The 20,000-nt window shown below is 39.2% G+C and overlaps 1 protein-coding gene across 1 annotated transcript in view; it reads right to left on the bottom strand.

Moving 5' to 3' along the window:
- LOC145406328 (uncharacterized) overlaps positions 1–4,938 on the bottom strand; it is a gene marked incomplete at its 5' end in the record, with an annotated part of 9,009 nt that extends 4,071 nt beyond the window's left edge. The window contains 2 exons of the mRNA XM_080277490.1: positions 2,320–2,441; positions 4,814–4,938. Coding sequence (XP_080133616.1) covers positions 2,320–2,441; positions 4,814–4,938 — 247 coding nt within the window. The remainder of the gene's footprint in view (positions 1–2,319; positions 2,442–4,813) is intronic.
- Between the last annotated feature and the right edge of the window lie 15,062 nt (positions 4,939–20,000).

Below are 20,000 nucleotides of genomic sequence, written 5' to 3'. Positions count from 1 at the left end.
CAAATGCGCAGAAACTGATCACGAATACGAGTATTTTTTTATAGTGTCTATACTAAACCTGCACGGCTTTCAAAATAAAAGCCTTCACGTCAACACACAAATCCCAGTGACACTAATCATCAACATCTACCATTATTTCTATGGTAACTGACGCTGGAGAGGAGCCTACCCGTAGTGACACTATGCACCAGGAAAGGAGAAGCAACTACGACTTTGGCTTGGGAGCAAAACCTCCCCAGCCTTCCTTGTGTTCAGCGACGAGGATCTCGGTCAGCCAGGTCGGGCACCGTCTCCTGCGTGGGGACAGCTCCTCCCTACGCCTTTTTACACAGGGATAAATTACCCTCTTACTTACATTCATTCATCCGTCCTTTAAAAAGACACAACACAGACAACACAATTACTCTTCCAGAATGACATCTCATTCTAAAAAGTCAGTGTCAAATCTGGTTACAAGCAAGAAATTGACTTTTTCAACATTTACGTTTCCCCTGACAATATCCAGGTAGTACCAGTGCAATGCAACCCTCAACTCCTCCCCGTAACACAAACACCTAATTCTGTAATCGTCGGGTGCTCCAGCTCAAAAGTCATTGTCTGGTACGATATCTGTCAAAACAGCCGCCGATGCCTCGACACTGCATTACAGTTTGACAATATATACTTTCTCTATGACACCTCACCACACCTAGAACATCACATTCTGTTCTCCCACACTTTCACTCTCCACCACCTGGGGTGCGGAACCCAAACTCCGTTCAGATCATCACTCTGTCATTACCACCATGGCAATAAACACTAAACCAGAGCGTTCACACATCACTTAAACTACAAGAAAGCACACCGGACAAAAATTATCGAAGAAACGAATACTCGTAACACCAGCACACTAAGCAACACATCCTTCAGCGACACTAACAGTCATATTTACGAAATTTAACATCATACTTAACTCAGGTAAACACTGTTTTAAACGAGGCAACAGAAGACACTGCAAGCCAAGCTTTTCACCGGCGATTGCCGCCTACCTCATCCAACAATGCAGTTCATTCAGACGCAACTCTCCTCTCCCACACCCACAAGATACCATCACAAGGCTACAGCAATTAAACAAAGAAACTGACAACGAAATTAACGCAAAGAGAGCAAAAAACTGTAAAGCCTTAGTAACAACGCTCAGCCACGCCACAGACTCCTCTCAGCCCAACGAAACACGTAACAGTATCACTAAGTCACAGACAAGCACCTCCAAGATATATGCCGCCATAGCCTCCAACATCTAATACATCCTTTCTTACAAATAACAAGCAGACTTACTCGTAAACCACCACGCAAACAGAAAGCACTTTACACCAACACGCACCAAGTCTTCAAAACAATTTTCTCTGCATAGGCAGTACATTCTGCTTGGCGCAAAGTAACCCCCTTTCACTCCAAGACAGACACTTTACATTAGGGTAAATAGTTCACACCTGTAAAAATAGCTGTCTTCACAAGTCAGGATCAAAATGCCAATGACAAAATGAATAATTTTTACAAGTATACCCATGGAATTTTTTTCACACTTCTTCAAGTCACTGTCTTTCAAGTCAACACATAAATCCTACTCCTTCTAAACAGCTATTATTCTTCTATGTGTCCGGTTCTGGGTGTAGCCTTGATATTCCATTCCATGAGGCCCAGCAACCTTCCTGCGCGTATCAAACGGCATTACACACCTAATGTCACTGTCTGGGCACATATACAGTCCATACTGACTACAAGCTATAGCTGTCTCATTCAGTCCTAAACCTGGGTGGGGGGGGGGAGGATGTTATGACATGGTAGGTCTTGAGGAAGATTAGCGAAAACTTTTTTTTTTTTTTACAAAATTCAAATAAATTTATTTCTTTAACAGTTACTTTTCGAAAACTGGTTACATATTACATATACATAACCGCGATTGGATGCACTTGGAAAAAAACTACACGAGTTTTATTAGGACATCCTGATACCACAAAAATAGCCTTTCTATTCACATATCTATCTGTCAATCTATACTCCATCTAGCTGCCCACCGATGTATCTATCTAACCATCTCACCGTTTTTAAAAACTTCTCTCTGCCTCTGTGTTCCGATCTTTCAAACGCAATGTGCTCAGGCATCTCGAATTGAACGGATCTTGAATTTGGCTCTCTTTGGTTTATATTTTCCAGGAAAGAACAACTTGCAGGCTTCCAGTCTTCGATGTATTATTCCTTGTATAAAATCTCTCTCTCTCTCTCTCTCTCTCTCTCTCTCTCTCTCTCTCTCTCTCTCTCTCTCTCTCATCTTGGTACCTGGTATAGTGTTAACGTCCTCATAATCCTCGTCCTCGTCCTCATCCTCGTCCTGGTACTTCTTCTGGTACTTGGGTGGTTCTGCCACGTACTGGTCAGCCTGGGGGGCGGGAATCGAGTACCTGGGGGAGACAAGGGGGTGCGGGGGCTGATTAGAGAGAGGGAGAGAGAGAGAGAGCATGGTATTAACTTCATCCAGAGTCTTTTTATTTTTATTTTAGTTCTCGTTAGGTAATTTTAGACTATTAAATTAATCTTAGGAGCCTCCCTCATAGTCAAGGGATTAATACATGCTATAATTTACCTTGCCTCTTCAGTCAATAATGTCTTGCTTAAGCTGAATTAAATCAATCTAAAGGTGGCTAAAATAAGCAAAAAAAAATTATCAATGTAATATAGACGTTGGCATTCTGAAGTCATGTTGAATTAGGACGGACTGTGTTACCTGTTATGGTTTACATTAGGCCTTTCTCTCTCTCTCTCTCTCTCTCTCTCTCTCTCTCTCTCTCTCTCTCTCTCTCTCTCGATAACACTTCCAGAAAACATACAAAACCAACCCCTTTACTACGATGTTATATCTTATTATATTTGCTTCCCACCGAATGATTATATTTAGCTGCCTCTAATTCCCTCACTATGAGAAATCCTTTTTAAACTGAAAAAAATTGTCTGAGAACAGCAAGATAAAGCTAATAAAGAGACGTCATGATACTGAAAGAATTTAGATTTTATTTCAGTCTTAGCCAAACGATTTTATTGGGTATTGAGATGGAACGGAGAGGGAGAGGGAGAGGGATGGAAGAAGGGAGGGAAGGAGAGAAGGATGAAAGGATAGAGGAAAGAGGGAGAGAGGATGGGAAGGGGGAAGGGGGAAGGCCATGACACGTGAAAGGTTAAACAGTATAGGGGAGAGTAAAGGTTATAATAATAATACAAAAATAACGAGATGAAATTAACACTGCGGTCTCTATATAGTGACAATAGATGTTAAGGTTGAAAATGACCGTATTAGTTATATACTGCGCTTATGCATGCTTGGTGTGTGTGTGTGTGTGTGTGTGTGTGTGTGTGTGTGTGTGTGTGTGTGTGTAACATTGGAATTACATGTACTTGTGGTTGTTCTGTAAGTATATTTACATCTATATACAGAGTTCAGTCTTTTTCAGTTTTGTGTGTGTGTGTGTGTGTGTGTGTGTGTGTGTGTGTGTGTGTGTGTGTGTGTGTGTGTGTGTGTGTGTGTGTGTGTGCTTTTCTGTTTCTGCATCCTACAGTCCCCACTTACAACAGTGGAAAGTTGGTTTTAAATGATGCAGACGCTGATGTTCATGAGGAAAGTGATGAAGAGGAGAATAATGATAATGATGATGGTTATGACGATGATTATGACGATGATGACGAAAATGCTGCTGTAGCTGCTGCTGCTGCTGATGATGATGATGATGATGATGACGATGATTATGATGATGTTTATTATTATGATGTGATGTTGTTGTTGATAATGATGATGATGATGATGATGATTATTACCATTATTACTGATATTATGACGATGATGATGATAATGATGATGATGTTGATGACGGTGGTGAAAATGGTGGTGGTGGTGGTGTGGTGGTGGTGCTGCTGCTGCTGGTGATGATGATAATGATAATAACGATGATGTTCATGATAATCATCATCGTCATAAGGAGGAAGATTAGAAGGGTAATGATAATGCTACTAACGAGGAGGGTGCAGGAGGAGGAGGAGAATGAGAAGAATAATGATGACAGTAAAAATGAATATGATGATGATAAAGTACAGTACAGACGCGATCAATGATTTCTATACCTATCTTCTGAGGTTCCGAACTAACGAAGTGAGATTCCAACCCACTTTATCAAAACGTATACAGACTAACCTAACAAGATCTCATCATAGGAGCATGATCGGTTTGTCTGTATGTCTATCTACCTGTCTTTCTGTCTGTTTGTGCGTCTTTCTGTCTATCTACCTATCTCTCTGTTTGTTTGTATGTCTAACTGTCTGTCTATCTATCTCTCATTCTGTCTATCCACCTGTCTATCAAGAGTATACCTGGGTTTCTCTTGCTGGAGCTAAGGAGCTTAGGGGTGTCCCAGTACAGATGAGAGAACCGGGAATGTTCATCTGTCAGCCTGTCTTTCTTTCTATCTTTCTATCTGTCTGTCTACCCACCTTCCTATCTATCTGTTTAACTATTTATCTACCTATCTATCTGTCTATTTATCCTTTTGTCTAAGTATCTACCCGTTTGTCCATCTCTATCTGTCAGTCTCTATCTATGAGTACATATCTGTCTGTTTATCTATCTGTCAATCTATCTATCTGTCTATCTATCTGTCTGTCTGTCTGTCTGCCTGTCTTTCTCTTAATCCACTAGTTTATCTGTCTGTCTATCTATTTATATGTAGGTATGGTATCTACCTAGCAATCTACCTACTTATTTGTCTATTTGTTTATCTATCTATCATACCTGGGATCCTCCTGGTAGACCTGGGTTGCATCCCGGTACAGCGTGGAGGACCGGGAGTAGGGGGACTGGGGGAGAGGGGTAGCCGCCCCCACCCACACCGCTACCACCACACCTGAGAGAGAGAGAGAGAGAGAGAGAGAGAAGAGAGAGAAACAGACAGACAGACAGAGAGAGGGAGGGGGGGGATGAAGGAGGGAAGGAAGGGAAGAAAAAAAATGTGAAGAAAGAATGCCAGAATGTTGAATAAAAACAGAGAAAGATATGCAATCCGATTTAGATGGATAGATAAATAGATAAAGATAGATAAACAGAGTGAATGTCAGAGAGATAGATGGGAAGAAGATGATTTGCAAGGGATTGGGAGAGACAATAAGGAAATAGAAGAGAAAGAGAGAGAAGAGAAAGAAGAGACATGAGAGCCAACAGGTTAGCGGAAAAATGAAAGGGGTTAAAGGAGAGAGAGAGAGAGAGAGAGAGAGAGAGAGAAAGCGTATACAAAGAACGGAGAAAGCGGGAGGTAAGAAAGCAAAGCCGTGAAAAGATAAAAGAGGGAGGAGAAAAGAAAACAGCAGATGAAGAAATACAAACAGGCAGGAAGGAAAAAGCGAAGAGGAAAGCGTGAAGGAAGAAAAACAAATTATCAAGAGAAAATAACGCTAAAGTAGAGTTAACCCCTTCACCCCCAGGACGTCTTTTATTTCTTACCACAACTAGACAATTTTATGTAGCCTGGGTGAGACTTTTTTACCCCCGTCAGTACTACAGGTCTCTCTCAGGCTGAATAAAATCGTTAGTCAAAAGCAAGAAAATTATTGCAAAAAAGACGTCATCGTGCTGAAGGAATTACCAATTCTGTATAAAACAGGAAAATTAATAAACAAATCAGTCCCTAAAAAATATATACAATTTTCTTTAAACCGATTCATGAAAAAGGATTTTGTAGTTCTTTAAATTTGTGTATAAAGCAAGAGAAATATATGTAGACTACTAAATGTTTCACATACAAAGAATGAAAAATATGGAGTAATAATAATCTTAAACAAAATGTAGTAATGAATAAACGTGTTAAGAATTAACAGAACAAAATTAAAACAAAAGACAAATGAATCCATATCCATTAAAAATTTTGAGAGAAAAAAAAATTACTTCTACTTACAGAACAGGGCGTGCGATCTCATTTTTTTCTGAAATAAGAAGAATGGGAAAATCAAACAGAGATTGCTTATTTTTTTAATATGGACAGAAGAAAAAGAGAGAGAGAGAGAGAGAGAGAGAGAGAGAGAGAGAGAGAGAGAGAGAGAGAGAGAGAGAAGAGATCGGACAAGTAAATGGAGACAGACAGACAGGGAAAGGCTGGGTTGATGGACAGGTGAATGGCTAGGTAGTGGAAAGTTAACTACTGATGCCAAAATAACGAACAGCATATTCAAGACACGAAGAGTGAGTAAAAAGAAATGATAAAAACCACCTCTCTCTCTCTCTCTCTCTCTCTCTCTCTCTGTAAACTAGGGCGTGATCCAATTACCCCTCCCCTCCCTCCCTACGCCTTCCCTGACTCCCTTCTCTTCCTCTACTCCTCTACCCCTCCCCTCCCTCCCTACCCCCTCCCTGACTCCCATCTCTTCCACCACTCCCTCCCTTTCCTTCCTGCTCCCTCTCCTTCCTCCCTCCTTCCCCCTGCTCCCTCCTATGAGTCGCACCAGCCAAGGGGTAATTTATTTCTCTGATGTGATGACCTGTTTACTTCATTTTAGCTTCAGTCAAATATTATTAGGCGTAAAAAAAAAAAAAACTCATACTAGAGGGGTTTTAAATATTTTCCATTAAACCTTTCAATGATCTGACATCATATTTTTAATCTAATCTTGCTTTTTTTTTTTCTTTTTGCAACAGAGAGGCATCATATAACGAAGGAGTTGAAGGTAGTTTCCACTAACACCTTCATAATTATCTGTAATGACTTATTATTGTTGACGTTGTTGTTATTATTATTATTATTATTATTATTATTATTATTATTATTATTATCATTATTATTATTATCATTATTATTGTTACTGTTGTTGTTGTTGTTGTTATTATTGTTGTTATTATTATTATTATTATTATTATTATTATTATCATTATTATTTGTATCATCATCATCAACATTGTTATTGTTATTTTTATTGTTAATATTTATTTTGGTATATTACTATATTATTATTTTCATTATTGTTATTATTATCATTATCATTAACACTATTATCATTATTATTATTATTATTATTATTATTATTATTATTATTATTATTGTTGTTGTTGTTATTATTATTATTTCCATTAGACGATTCCATCCTTCGTAGGAAAAACCTTTCGTAGTGAATAACCCAGTCTGTTCCATCAGGCGACGTCACGTAAATTTCATTCTTGGTATCTTCTGACGACATTATATTGCCTTATATAGACCATACAAACTAGAGAGGGGGGAGGGGTTAGGCAGAACATTGGTTTATCCCTTCACTATAAAGCCTCTACCTATGAAGTAAAATGAGCTTGACACCAGCAAGAATAAGATAAAAATGACGTCCTCGGGCTGAGGGAGAAAATGGAAAATGTTTACGGCAACAATAACAAAAAACAAAACTTAAGATTGATGCCTATTGACTACACGTGGGTCGCTAAGGCAGAGAATTAATTTTTGCTGCCGAATCTCAATCGTCCCCTAAAAAAAAAAAAAAGTTGACTCCACCTATAAAAAAAAAAAAAAAAGTCGTTCTATTTTATCAAGGCAGTTTGGGTCGGGCTTTCCGGGGACCTCACACTGTTAGCTCTGTTGTCACATCGCCGCCGACACACGTGTAATTATTTGTGTTCACCTCTCTCTCTCTCTCTCTCTCACTCTCCTATTTTAAGCTAGTAACTACTTATAAATGAATTTTAAACACTCTGTATAGATGTAATTCAATAAGAAAGCTGTAGTATAGTATCAGTCTCATCAGACTTCTCAGCGTTGCCTTTGAGACGTTGTCAGGTGGTGACACGAGGGACAGCCCTGCGTGAGTGGGTCATACTCGGTCAGTCTCCCGCCATGGAAGATAAAAAAAAAAAAAAAAAAAAAAAAACGCACCTATAGACTTTTACCTCAGGGGTGGTGTGGAAACAAGAGAAAACAAGAGAAAAACAAGAGAAAAAATTAAGAAAATACAATTAGTAATAGTTAATATATAATATGAGAGAGAGAGAGAGAGAGAGAGAGAGAGAGAGAGAGAGCGCACGTGTGTGGCGACGATGTGGCAACAGAGCTAACAGAGTGAGGTCCCAGAGAGCCCGACCCAAACTGCCTTGATAAAATAGAACGACTGTACAACCGTAGCAGGGAATAATGTTAATAATAATAATAATAATAATTATTATTATTATTATTATTATTACTATTATTATTAAATAAGAAAACATAGTAGTAGTAGTAGTAGGAGTAGTAGCAAAGACAATTCCAGTAACCTACGCCGCGAGTACCATCTAACCAGACATTCCATTTTTGCTGAGTCTAAGTGTTCCCCTATAAAAAAAAAAAAAAAAAAAAAAGTAAACAAATAACACTGGCTTTCACTCCGCTAACAACCAAGGAGCACAACAGGAAATAATTATAACCCAGGCCCCGAGCAGCAATTTGAGTGAGACAGCTTTCTTGGGGGAGGGTAATGGACGCGAGGAACACTATATGGCTGGTGGGGGCGACAGATGGTTTGGCTTTCTCTCTCTCTCTCTCTCTCTCTCTCTCTCTCTCCTTCATGCTGGAGAAGAGGAATAAGAGATAAAACTACATAAGGAAGGGTGGTATGTCGAAAGATAAGGAAACGTTACTGAGAAAGGACAGAAATTTCTGGGGGTTAGGCACTGATAGACAGGTAAATAGACAAACAGATAATTAAATAAATAGGTAGATAGATAGGTAAACAGGTAGGCAGGGAACAGGTAGGTAGGTACGTACTGATAGACTGACTGATAGACTGATTGATTGACTGATGGATTAATTGAATGACTGACTGACTGATAGACAGATGATTGATAGACAAATAGATAGATAGACAGATTGTAAGAGGATTTGACATTTTGATCTGAGGCAGTTCAAAGAGAGACCATGTTAAGCATTCATAAAGCAGAGGACACTAGGAAAGAAAGAGAGAGGAGGGTAGGCTGCGAAAGGCGAGGGAAAGAGAGACACAAAGGAATGACTGATAAAGAAAGGAAGAAGGAAAAAAAAGATGAATCTGAGTGAAAGAATAACTGAATGTGATGGAATAAAGATGAAGCAAAGGAGAGTGAGAGGGAGGGGGGGCAGAAAAAGAGAGAGAGACAATAATAATTGATAGAAGGAAAAATTTAATGAAAAGATTGAGCAAATAAAAAAAAGCTTAGAATTAACCAAAGGTCGACTGAGAATTAACCAACGGTGTGTGTGTGTGAGAGAGAGAGAGAGAGAGAGAGAGAGAGAGAGAGAGAGAGAGAGACCAAAGGCTAAGCGACGTCGATGTCAGGAGTTCCGCTTTCTACCTCCGCCACCTGTTGCTCTCTCTCTCTCTCTCTCTCTCTCTCTCGTTAGTTTCCTTGCTGCATCTCTTTCCCCTATCCTCTCTCTCTCTCTCTCTCGCAACATATATATATATATATATATATATATATATATATATATATATATATATATATATATATATATATATATATATATATATAATATATATACATTCATACCTATATACATATATATCCAGCTAGCTCTCTACCTGTCTCTTCCACCATTACTTTCTCCTTCCCTCTCTGTCCCTCGCCCTCTCTCCACCTCACACTTTTACTCCCTATTACTCCTCTCTATCCCTCCCACGCCTCCTCTCCTTTCCTCTCTTACGCAACGCCCCATCTCCCCACCCTCCTCTCTCTCTCTCTCTCTCTCTCTCTCTCTCTCTCTCTCTCTCTCTCTCTCTCTCCTTTAATACGATCAAATCATAATGTCTAAAGCCCTTCATCAGGTTATTATCATTTTAATATCTATTATTTCCAGTCATCTTGTGTGGGAAATATAGAATCCAAAATCAGATCAAAGGAGAGTACATCATCATCATCATCATCATCATCGTTTCGAATCTACTGTACACCACTTTATATACTTTATATACCGTACGTATATCGTACTGTCAGTTAGATTCATAAACAAGAAGAATTAAAAAAAAAAAATCATTGACCAGCAAAAGGGCCACACCCTCAATATCAGTGATTCTTAAGCCCTGGGTCGTCACTCAAACATGGGTAGCCGAGGCCACGCCATCGCGTGGGTTGGCACGGATCTGTCACGACTGTCTCAGCTTACCGCTCTAGTCCATCAGTGACGGCACCAAGGATCCGAAGTGCCCACAGACAGATAGATAGATATATTACCTGGGTGCCAAGCTAACTCGTCATGAAACCATTGGGCAATCCCTGAACACAATGGTGTGTGTGTGTGTGTGTGTGTGTGTGTGTGTGTGTGTGTGTGTGTGTTATACGTATGCAAACTGGAAGCATAAAAAAAAGAAATACATATTTTTGACGGTATATGAACGTATAACAATAAAGTACCAAGAAATTTGTTTAGTATCAAGTGTTTCTTCAATATTTTTTTCAGGTTGTGATGTTACAGTAAGTTTCAGGTAAGCATGTTATATTACCTAAAAAGTATTTTGCCAACATCCGTATTAACCTGGATAAATTACAGGTGAAATTTATCACTGTGACATCATGGGCCGCCGAAATTGCCTCATTTCCAGAATGTGGGTCGCTGCCGAAAAAGGTTAAGAAACATTGCCTTATATGGAGATTTGCTGCTAAAGACTATGAGAAGAAAACATGTTTTTCCGCGACTGTCTTATTTTTTCCAAAGCAACTATCCTTGGTTACATAACGAGTGTGTGTGTGTGTGTGTGTGTGTGTGTGTGTGTGTGTGTGTGTGTGTGTGTGTATGTCATGGATGATGATGATGATGATGATTATATTGACGGAGACCCACATAAAATATCAGGGTTGTAGAAGAAAATATATAAAATGAGAATGAAAGAAAGGAAAAAAAAAAAAAAGGAGAATGAGAGCGAGGACAAAGGTCAAGTGAAGAGAACAGAGGAGTGTGAAAACTGGAGCATGGCGAATGAGGTAAAGGGGACAGAGACAAAGAGTATGAAGAATATATAAAATAAATTAGAACTCTGAAAAACACGGCAGGTTTAGCAGGACCAAGGAAGATTAAAGACAGTAAAAGATAGGAAAAGGAAGTTGATAATTCCTCTTTTCCGTCTTATCTCACCATTTTCTTTTAACTACCAGACGATTTTCGGTTCAGGGGTATTTTCCATTACCTCCCTATCTAACATAACTTACTGTTTAAGTTATTCTTGCCACTTACAGAAGATCTGATTGATTTTCGGGATGATGTCTATAACTGAAGGGATTATTTAAAGCTATATATTCTTAAACACTCCAGTTTATGGTCACTCCAGTGCCAAATAAAACTATCAGGTAGTATAAAAAAAAATACAAAATAAGTCATTTAGTTCCTATTTTATATAGTCTTGTAACCTTCATCTTTGCCATCACCAAGCGATGCCGTCAAAATAGGACTCTGAGTACGCAACCTACAGTACAGACCATGAAAGCTCCCCGAACACAGCCCTCTCTCTCTCTCTCTCTCTCTTGCGTGGGATAGGTCTCACCCTTCCTATACAGTCTACAAAAGAGGTATATTTTCTCTTGGATATCGATTACATTTGGCCTGTGCACTGCTTTACTGTGCGTTTTCATGTATCTCGTAATTCTGATGGACTTCAACATTGTCACAGTCCTATGACTCACTCTTAGCTGAATAGTATTTAATCCTTGCTAACTCCTGACAATTATTTTAGAGTTCTAACCATGAGTAGGATATTGGTGACCGTATAAATACTTCCAGGCTCCTGTAACAGCTGAATAAACTCGTCTGGCATTAGATGAGAGAGCAATCACTAAAGTTAACCTCTTCAAACAGATAATGCTTTTTTTCTCTTACCTCCTTCAAATGATTGGAAAGAGCGATCACTAAAGTTAACCTCTTCAAACAGATAATGCTTTTTTTCTCTTACCTCCTTCAAATTATTGCATACAGTTAAGAGGAGACATTTAGAACTAGAGGTGTTAGACAGTCTTCCTTAACTCATGGAGGACTAGAGAATATTCTTAAATAGAATGAAAATCGTCTGGAGTCGCCAGAACAGAATAAAAACGATATCTTAGTGAAAGGGTTAAAAATTCAGTAGCCACACCATAATATCTTACGTCAACGAGTGGTGTGATAAAAATCAATATATTTATTTGAATAGGATTTGTGGAACATTATTTCAAAACTCTTCGTCTCCTGTTTCAAAAAGTAAGAGTACTCGTATAACTATGTTTTTGTTTGTTAGTCATTCCTCTCTGTCTGTCTGTCTGTCTGTCTCTCTCTCTGAGTGTGTGTGTGTGTGTGTGTGTGTGTGTGTGTGTGTGTGTGTGTGTGTGTGTGCGCTCACGTTATTTGTGGTGACTAGGTGTGGAAATGGGTAACTGTAATGACAAAATGAATGCGTGTGATTGAGACTGTATTGTGTGTGTGTGTGTGTGTGTGTGTGTGTGTGTGTGTGTGTGTGTGTGTCTGTGTGTGTGTATGGAAAGGCCACACCTCTCCCATTTGCGGTCAACGTCTGCTTTGTTACCTTTGCTGCAAATGTTGTAATAATTAATGATAACGGTGAAGGAAGTACTGTTTATTATGACTGAACACAATCGTAATAACACGGATTCTTAGTAAAGTGTGTCCATCTTCATACAAGGAACTGAGCAAAATAGTTACAATGTGTTACTGAAGTGGAGGAGTTAAGCATCTTTTTAAACGTTGATGAATATAACTATCCGAGGCATGCATTTATCCGGTTAACTCAATCACCATGATGATGCATTCTGTATTGCGTTCTTGTTATCTCCAAATTATTTTATTTCGCTTCAGAGATATTTTCGAATTGGAGTGCTACAAGTCTTTCCTCAGTTGAATGATGTCGTTTCTCTCTAGAGATGACAAGAATGAACTGAAGACATTTTACCGGACAGAAGGGGTTGAGAGTTTTATGTTTCGCTGGTTTTCCATAATAATCAGACAAAACAGGAGAGACAGTTAGTTCCCCCAATCGTACCAGGAGGAGATGGCAGGAGTGTCGGTAATGGTGACGGTAAACCGAGGGTGGTTGAAGTTAGGATGGCAGTATTTGGCGTTTATGGTTATGGGGGTCGTAGTTGTAACAGAATACGATGGTGATGAGATGAAGGTAATACTAGAAAAAGGTGTATGACAGGTGATAATAGTGATACTGAGGGCGTAAAGATGATGCTAACAGAAAGTAATGTGACAGGTGGTGATAATGATGGTGATGGCGTGAAGATGGTACTGACCGCGTGTAATATGACAAACGATGATGGTAATGATGGCAATACTATAATCTTTTTACTCTAACTTGGCCCATATTTTTTTTTGCGGCTTATGCATATAAGTGGCAGAAGACAATAATGTGGTTCTACATCCTTTCCATAACACTTGTTGACTAGCATCATATTCTAGTGTTCATGTCTTGATGCAACTCAGCACTAAAGATGGAGTGATGAAAATTTTAGGTCAGGTTAAAATAAAATGGGTATAGTGTTTATGGTTTAGTAGGAGGAAATTACAAAATGATACGATGGTGATATTGTGACGGGGATGCTAAATATGTAATATGACATATGATGAAGGTGGTGATGGTAGTAATGGTGGTCATGCCGTCAGAAGTTGTGATGGTGGTAGTAATGGCGGTAGTAGTGGTGATGGTGGGATTAGTGATGGTAATGGTGATAGTGATTGTATTTTGGGGTATATGCTGGAAATGATGAAATTGTGATAGCTGTGGTGACTGTAATAAGAGTCTGTTGTTGTTGTTGTTGTTGTTGTTGTTGTGGTGGTGGTGGTGGTGGTGGTGGTGGTGGAAGTGATTCAGAAAGACGGACGACCTATAGTTGACTGTTATAATGATTGCTGCAGGAGAATGGTTGAACGTGATCCTGATGGCCGACTCAGCAGATGGTGATGGTAGCATTGTCTAACAGGAAAGCACAATGGCAACGTGAATGGAAGAAGTACTGTATATTCGTATTTGTGGATTTCTTTTATATATATTAGTTACCTTTACAGGGATTTCATCAGCCTAGGAAAGGCATTTTTTGTATTAATTTAAGTTGTGGGTTGAGATGGAAAGAGAGAACAGGCCGGACAGACAGAATGATCATGTGGGGGAGGAAAAAATACCATCAGAGTCAAGTGTATAGTGTAAGTGAACTGCGCCTTTAAGGGGAGTATCTGGGTGAAACAAAAAGCATGGTCGGAGAGGAATGAAAATTTTACTGCAAATATTATCTTTCAAGAGATGTATTTTGGACATATTTTCAATTTTCTTAAATAATATTTTGGTGGTGAAAATGCGATTTGGTGATTTTTTTTTTTTTTTTTTTTTTTAGTTTTGACGATTACCGCGAATTTCCAAAATATATCTATTCGTATAGTTTTGCATCATATTGAATGAAATTATTACCATATATAGCCCCTACATAGAGCATCACAAAAATGATCCCAGAGTTTCAGTAAACGTTTCAGTGCCAACAGAAAAAAACAAAAATGTATTCTTTCTGCAGTTTGAACATTTCCCATACACCCAAAACAAGCGATATAAAAAAAGAGTAATTTCATAAAAACAGACTAATGTTTAAGAAGCTGACAAAAATTCATGATCCTAGGTTTAATAATAAAGAAGTAGATGGCTGCTGAATGTGGAAAATTACAATTTTTCAAAATGCGTGTCTGAAGTTACATGAACTGTAGCGTTGCTGTTATGGCCTTTTTGTGGTATGTATGCACATTTACACCTAAAGAGACTCTGGTACCTGGTCCCATGAGGATATACATATACCCTGAAGGCAATAAGGCAACTGATATTCCCTTCAAGGTATAAAATGTTACTAAAATTTTAACACCAAGATGCAGTAATAAAGAAGACTCGTACCCAATCACAAAAACCATGGATTTTGTTTGGGGGGAAAACACTAATAACATACACGGTGCGTTCGACCGGTGTTCTTACGCCGGGTTTCTGGGTTGATCATACAAAAATTCTCGTATCTCTCCTCTAAATTGACGAATTGTCGTAATACTTGGCACAATTGTTCAGAAAGCCCACCTGAACGTAAAGATTGTTTTTCTTCTGATTTTCAACAATTTTTCAGATATTTCACCTAGATACTCCCCTTAATTGATTACCATGTTTTTATAGCACCTAATTTAAATACCCCTGGTGTGTGTGTGTGTGTGTGTGTGTGTGTGTGTGTGTGTGTGTGATTATAGTCTTGTTTGTGTATTAGATTGCTAAAGCTAAAATTAAGGAGGCTTTAACTAATCCCTCCAGTTCAACAAGTCCCTAAGCAAAAAAAAACAAAAATGAATATAGTAGAAATACAACAGTATAAGACGTCATTGTACTGAAGATATTAACCAAGTGGAACACATTACCATCTTCACAGTTGTACTCCATGACACCACAGCCATAGCATTGACTCTCCCTCGTAATGAAGAGGCTTAGGACAAACTCCCTCTACCCCTTCATTACCAGATGTCGTTCATTAAGGTGAATGACATTGTTTGCCCGTAAGAATATTAAAAAAAAAAATTGTCATTCTACAGAAAGGGTTAACTAAGGAAGATTGGAACACACACACACACACACACACACACACACACACACACACACACACACACACGCACACACACACACACACACACATCAAATAATAATACAACTGGCTTAGTTAATTCGCCGATATGTACAAGTACAGGACAGAGCAAATGAGTTGACACCGACGTTTAAAGGCAGCCTTCAAGACGCATGATATTGCAGCATCAGTCGCTCATACACCACTAGTTATGCACTGGAAAACTCACACTTCGCTGCCAGATTATTTCCCCTGCCCTCTGCTTGCAAATATCTGCTAATTAACTGAGCCAACTGTAAGAGCATATAAGCTTCACACACATTCACAATAACACACACACACACACAGAAAAATCTGCACACACTGAGTCACCGCCACCACCATTGCCTACCTGTATGAAGGAGGACTAACCCTGTCGTCGCGTCTGCCGTCCTTTATATACCTCCCACCCCCTGGGAACAACGCCCACTTTCCTCTGACGTAACTGCAAACAAACACACTTTATCTTTTAATCTGTTCTCTACATTGATGCACTTCTAATTTCATTTTTCCTACGACCAGATGATATTGTTCAATTCAAGGGGCACGTCTACACTTAAGGAGTTAATGGAAGCTGCATATAATTCTACCTTTTCGAATTTCCGAAGCTGTTAAAAATCCTCAGAAAGTACCGAGAAAAACAGAAGAAAGACGTCATTTGAGTGAAGTGGTCAAGGCATATCATAAACATTTCTTACTAGTTTTCTTACTGTTCGTCATCATGAAAGATGAATTTATTTCCAAGAGCAAACATGGTAAAAGATGTGTTCCTAAGAAGTGAAAGCGTTGAATTATACAGTCAGGCAACTAGGTCTAAGTTGGGGATGACGAGGAAAGGGGTTGCTAGCGCGTGATGCACCCGAGTAAAAGTAGTAGTTATACAACAGGCCTGGGGAAACAAGCACAACTACAGAGCTACTTAGGAAGCTATTCTACCAGGCGTGAGAAGGTAGACTAAGTCATTATTTTCCTTCTTTCATTCTTTTTCATCCGATTCTGAGCATAGTCCAGGAAGCCCGTTTCAGAGGTCCACCTTCACTGTAAAATATTTTTTTTATGCATATTTATTTTTAAACGCATAAAAACAAATTCAAAGAAAACACAGACTTTTATATAAAACGGGATTAATTGTCTTGGAAGTTGTACAGTCCTATAAACAGATTAAAAATGTTTCTAATAAACAGATGAAAATCCGTAAGTGTTTTTATCACAAGAAACTATCATCATCATCATCATCAGCTGCAACTGCAGCAGCAGCAGCAGCAACAGCCAGACCACATTTCCCATCCCAGGGTGAGGTGAGGCACGGTCCAGAGAGCCCTTACCCCTCCTCCCCGCCCCCCTCCCCCCAAAAAAATGATAGATACTAACCAAAGCTGACCAGTTAAATGAGCCACAGTCCCATTCACCCACCTTTCAAGAACAAATATAAACTCGTTAAATATAACAAATATAAACTCCTGCTAGGCTCTTATTATATTCCTTTTCATTAAACCCAGTCAGTACCTTCCTTATCACCTACTATGCCTTTCTTCTCTAACCTGTTTTTCCCCACTACTGTAAACTCTATCATTATCTTCCTTTTCACCCTCTGTACTTAACCTCTTCCCTTCCCTCTAAACTCTACCAATGTCTTCTATCACGTTCCTTAGGTTATACTGCATCTGTACTATTAGACTGTCAGTATCTTCATTTTCGTCTACTGTTTTTCATGCAGCAGTCCATCACTATCTTCCCTTTACCACTTACTGTATACCATTCCTCTCTACCCTCCTCCTCGTCCCTACCAAATTCTGTCATTACATTCCTTTTCACCTGCTGTACCTTCGCTCTCTAACCTCATTCTGTCTGCTATAATCTGCCACTGTCATGCCACCTAATTTACATCCCCCCCTCTAATCTTTGCTGAACTCTGCCACTACCTTCATCTTCATATCCTATGCCTCCTCTCTCTAACCTTTACTAAACTATACCACTACCTTCACTTTTCACCTATTATGCCTTCCCTCTCTAACCCCTTCGCTACCTACTAAATCCATACAAATAACAAAGTAAAACTGCGACTTAGTATTCATGTTATAGGAGTGGCCCAGTTCTGTCAGACGAAAACAGACCGACTATGGTACTTTCTTACACAGTGATGGCAATGTTTTAACAGTAGGGTCAAATTCAAATTCATATGAGAAGATACTGGAAAACTTGCGTTGGTAATTCTTTTCAGTAATTCCGTTTACTAATAACGGGTTGCGTGTTAGCGCCCTGTACTAGGCAAAAAAATAAAAATAAAAAAGTAAGCTGTGTTTTCTCTCTTCGGCTCTCTGAAAAAACATGATACTGCTAAAAAGCTGGGGGAGCCCGGACCCTCAGGACCCCTATCCTTTGTATCCACTGTTTATTGCTATTTTTATTGTTGTTGCGTTGTAGTTGTTGTTGTCATTATTATTATTATTATTATCATAATTATTAACATCACCATCATCATATCATCATTACTATTTTTGTTAGGGGATTAGAAATACTCTATCAATCTCTTCAGATCGATGACATCTAACAGTAACATGAGTAATATAAAAAAAGACGTCATCGTATCGAAGGGGTTAAGAAACATGGCGCATACTTATTATATCAAATTCCTCACAAAGACTATTTTTTTTCCCACAGCATTACAGTCTTATTGCCTCACCGGGAGAGTAGAGGCCTGGGGCTACGTTACTCAGTACTAACATGTGAGACAGGAGTAGCTAATCGTTCTTCCCTAAGGGGCATTATGGGAACAACAAGTCCTAAACAACCCTTAAACAGAAACCCTTAGGGGCAAGGCCATGTACACGGGGGAGGGGGGTTAACCTCCCATTGGAAGGAATGAAAAATTCAAATGAAATTAACACTACAAACGCAACTCATTAAATTAATTAAAACCTGTTAAGAATGTAAAGAGATAGAAAAGCAATAGAACAAGAGTTAAAAAGTTCTACAAATTCGAAGGAGTGGTTGGGGCCGCGGGCTTTTACGCTTCTCATGGGGCAACACAGGATTAGATGATGAATGAATGAATGCATTAAATAATGTGAATAAACTATATTATGAAAAAATATTTTTTTCAAACCCCCCTCCCTCTCAAAAATCCTTCTCACGGCCCTGCTATGGTAGACAAATCCGGTTAGTACAGTACCAGTGATTATTTCGTAACAAATATTATGCATTCGAAGAAAACTTTGCTGCACATTACTGTCAGTGAAAAGTTAAAGATAGCACTTTTTAAGAGGAGTGTAGGATATTCCCCTAGTGTTCCTGTTTCTGTAGTGTTCCTTGCTTATCATACGTACAAAGCGAACAAAGTGAATGCATTCACATAGTGAAGGAGTTAACAGTGGTGGGCTGGGCCTGTATGATTAGAGGCTAATCTCGGTTGCTGCAGGGAGCAGTTTGTGGATCTAAAATCGATATCACTGTGCTCACTGCTCTTACTTATGACCCCATCGACACATTAAAAAATATATATATATATAAATAAATAAATAAAAAACACCCTCAGTAATACCATTCCACCCGATCTGAAAGTGATTTGCCCGACTGGAGATGATGGATTATAGTGCCCAAATGTACCAAGTGGCGGCTGAGAACTGCAGTGAAGCAGCCTTCTATTGATGAGTCATAGATGAACTATTGACCTTAAGAAAGGTGTTCGTAGTCTGTGTCCAAAACTGGATGTACAACTTGTGATCTGAAAAGAGAAAAAAAATGAACATGGCAGGGACAGAACCTAAGCTGCGGCTTCTTTGATTACTTATAAATCATGTGACTTCTACACTGATGTTCCATTCAAGTCTGTTGTCCAGCTCTGGCAAATCATTATGACTGATGGCAAACAATTTCACCCAGCTTAGGGAAAACTCTGAATCTCATAAGGGAATCATTAAATACAGCGATAGAAAGGGCAAGCACGTGAGTGAGGAGAGACAAAGCAGCCTGGATTCGTCCCAGTCACACGCACCACTGCATTTCGTAAACCTTCCAACAATCCCAAGTCTCTGCCAATTACCCTGCAGCGGCGTGGTTGTTGCCTCACCTCGCCCCTCGCACACACACACACACACACACACACACACACACACACACAATGGCCTGCGCAGGCAAGGCTGACTGAGGCTTAACATCTGCGTTATGAGAGAGAGGCCCCGTTCCCTACCCACACCCCGAGTCAGACTCCCACAACCCGCCGATGACGCAAAGTGAGGGAAACACACTATCGTGCCTGAAGTGAAATGCAGTGAATGTGAGAGAATGGCTCTTGCGAACGACTGTGTGAGCACTATTCTTTTGAGTAAAGTGTTTTTTTTTTTTAACT

The sequence above is a fragment of the Coenobita brevimanus genome, chromosome 70 (genome assembly GCF_032717465.1).
Source record: "Coenobita brevimanus isolate Jiangsu-jjx chromosome 70, ASM3271746v2, whole genome shotgun sequence".
Taxonomy (NCBI): domain Eukaryota; kingdom Metazoa; phylum Arthropoda; class Malacostraca; order Decapoda; family Coenobitidae; genus Coenobita; species Coenobita brevimanus.
This window is presented reverse-complemented; position numbering and strand designations above follow the sequence as displayed.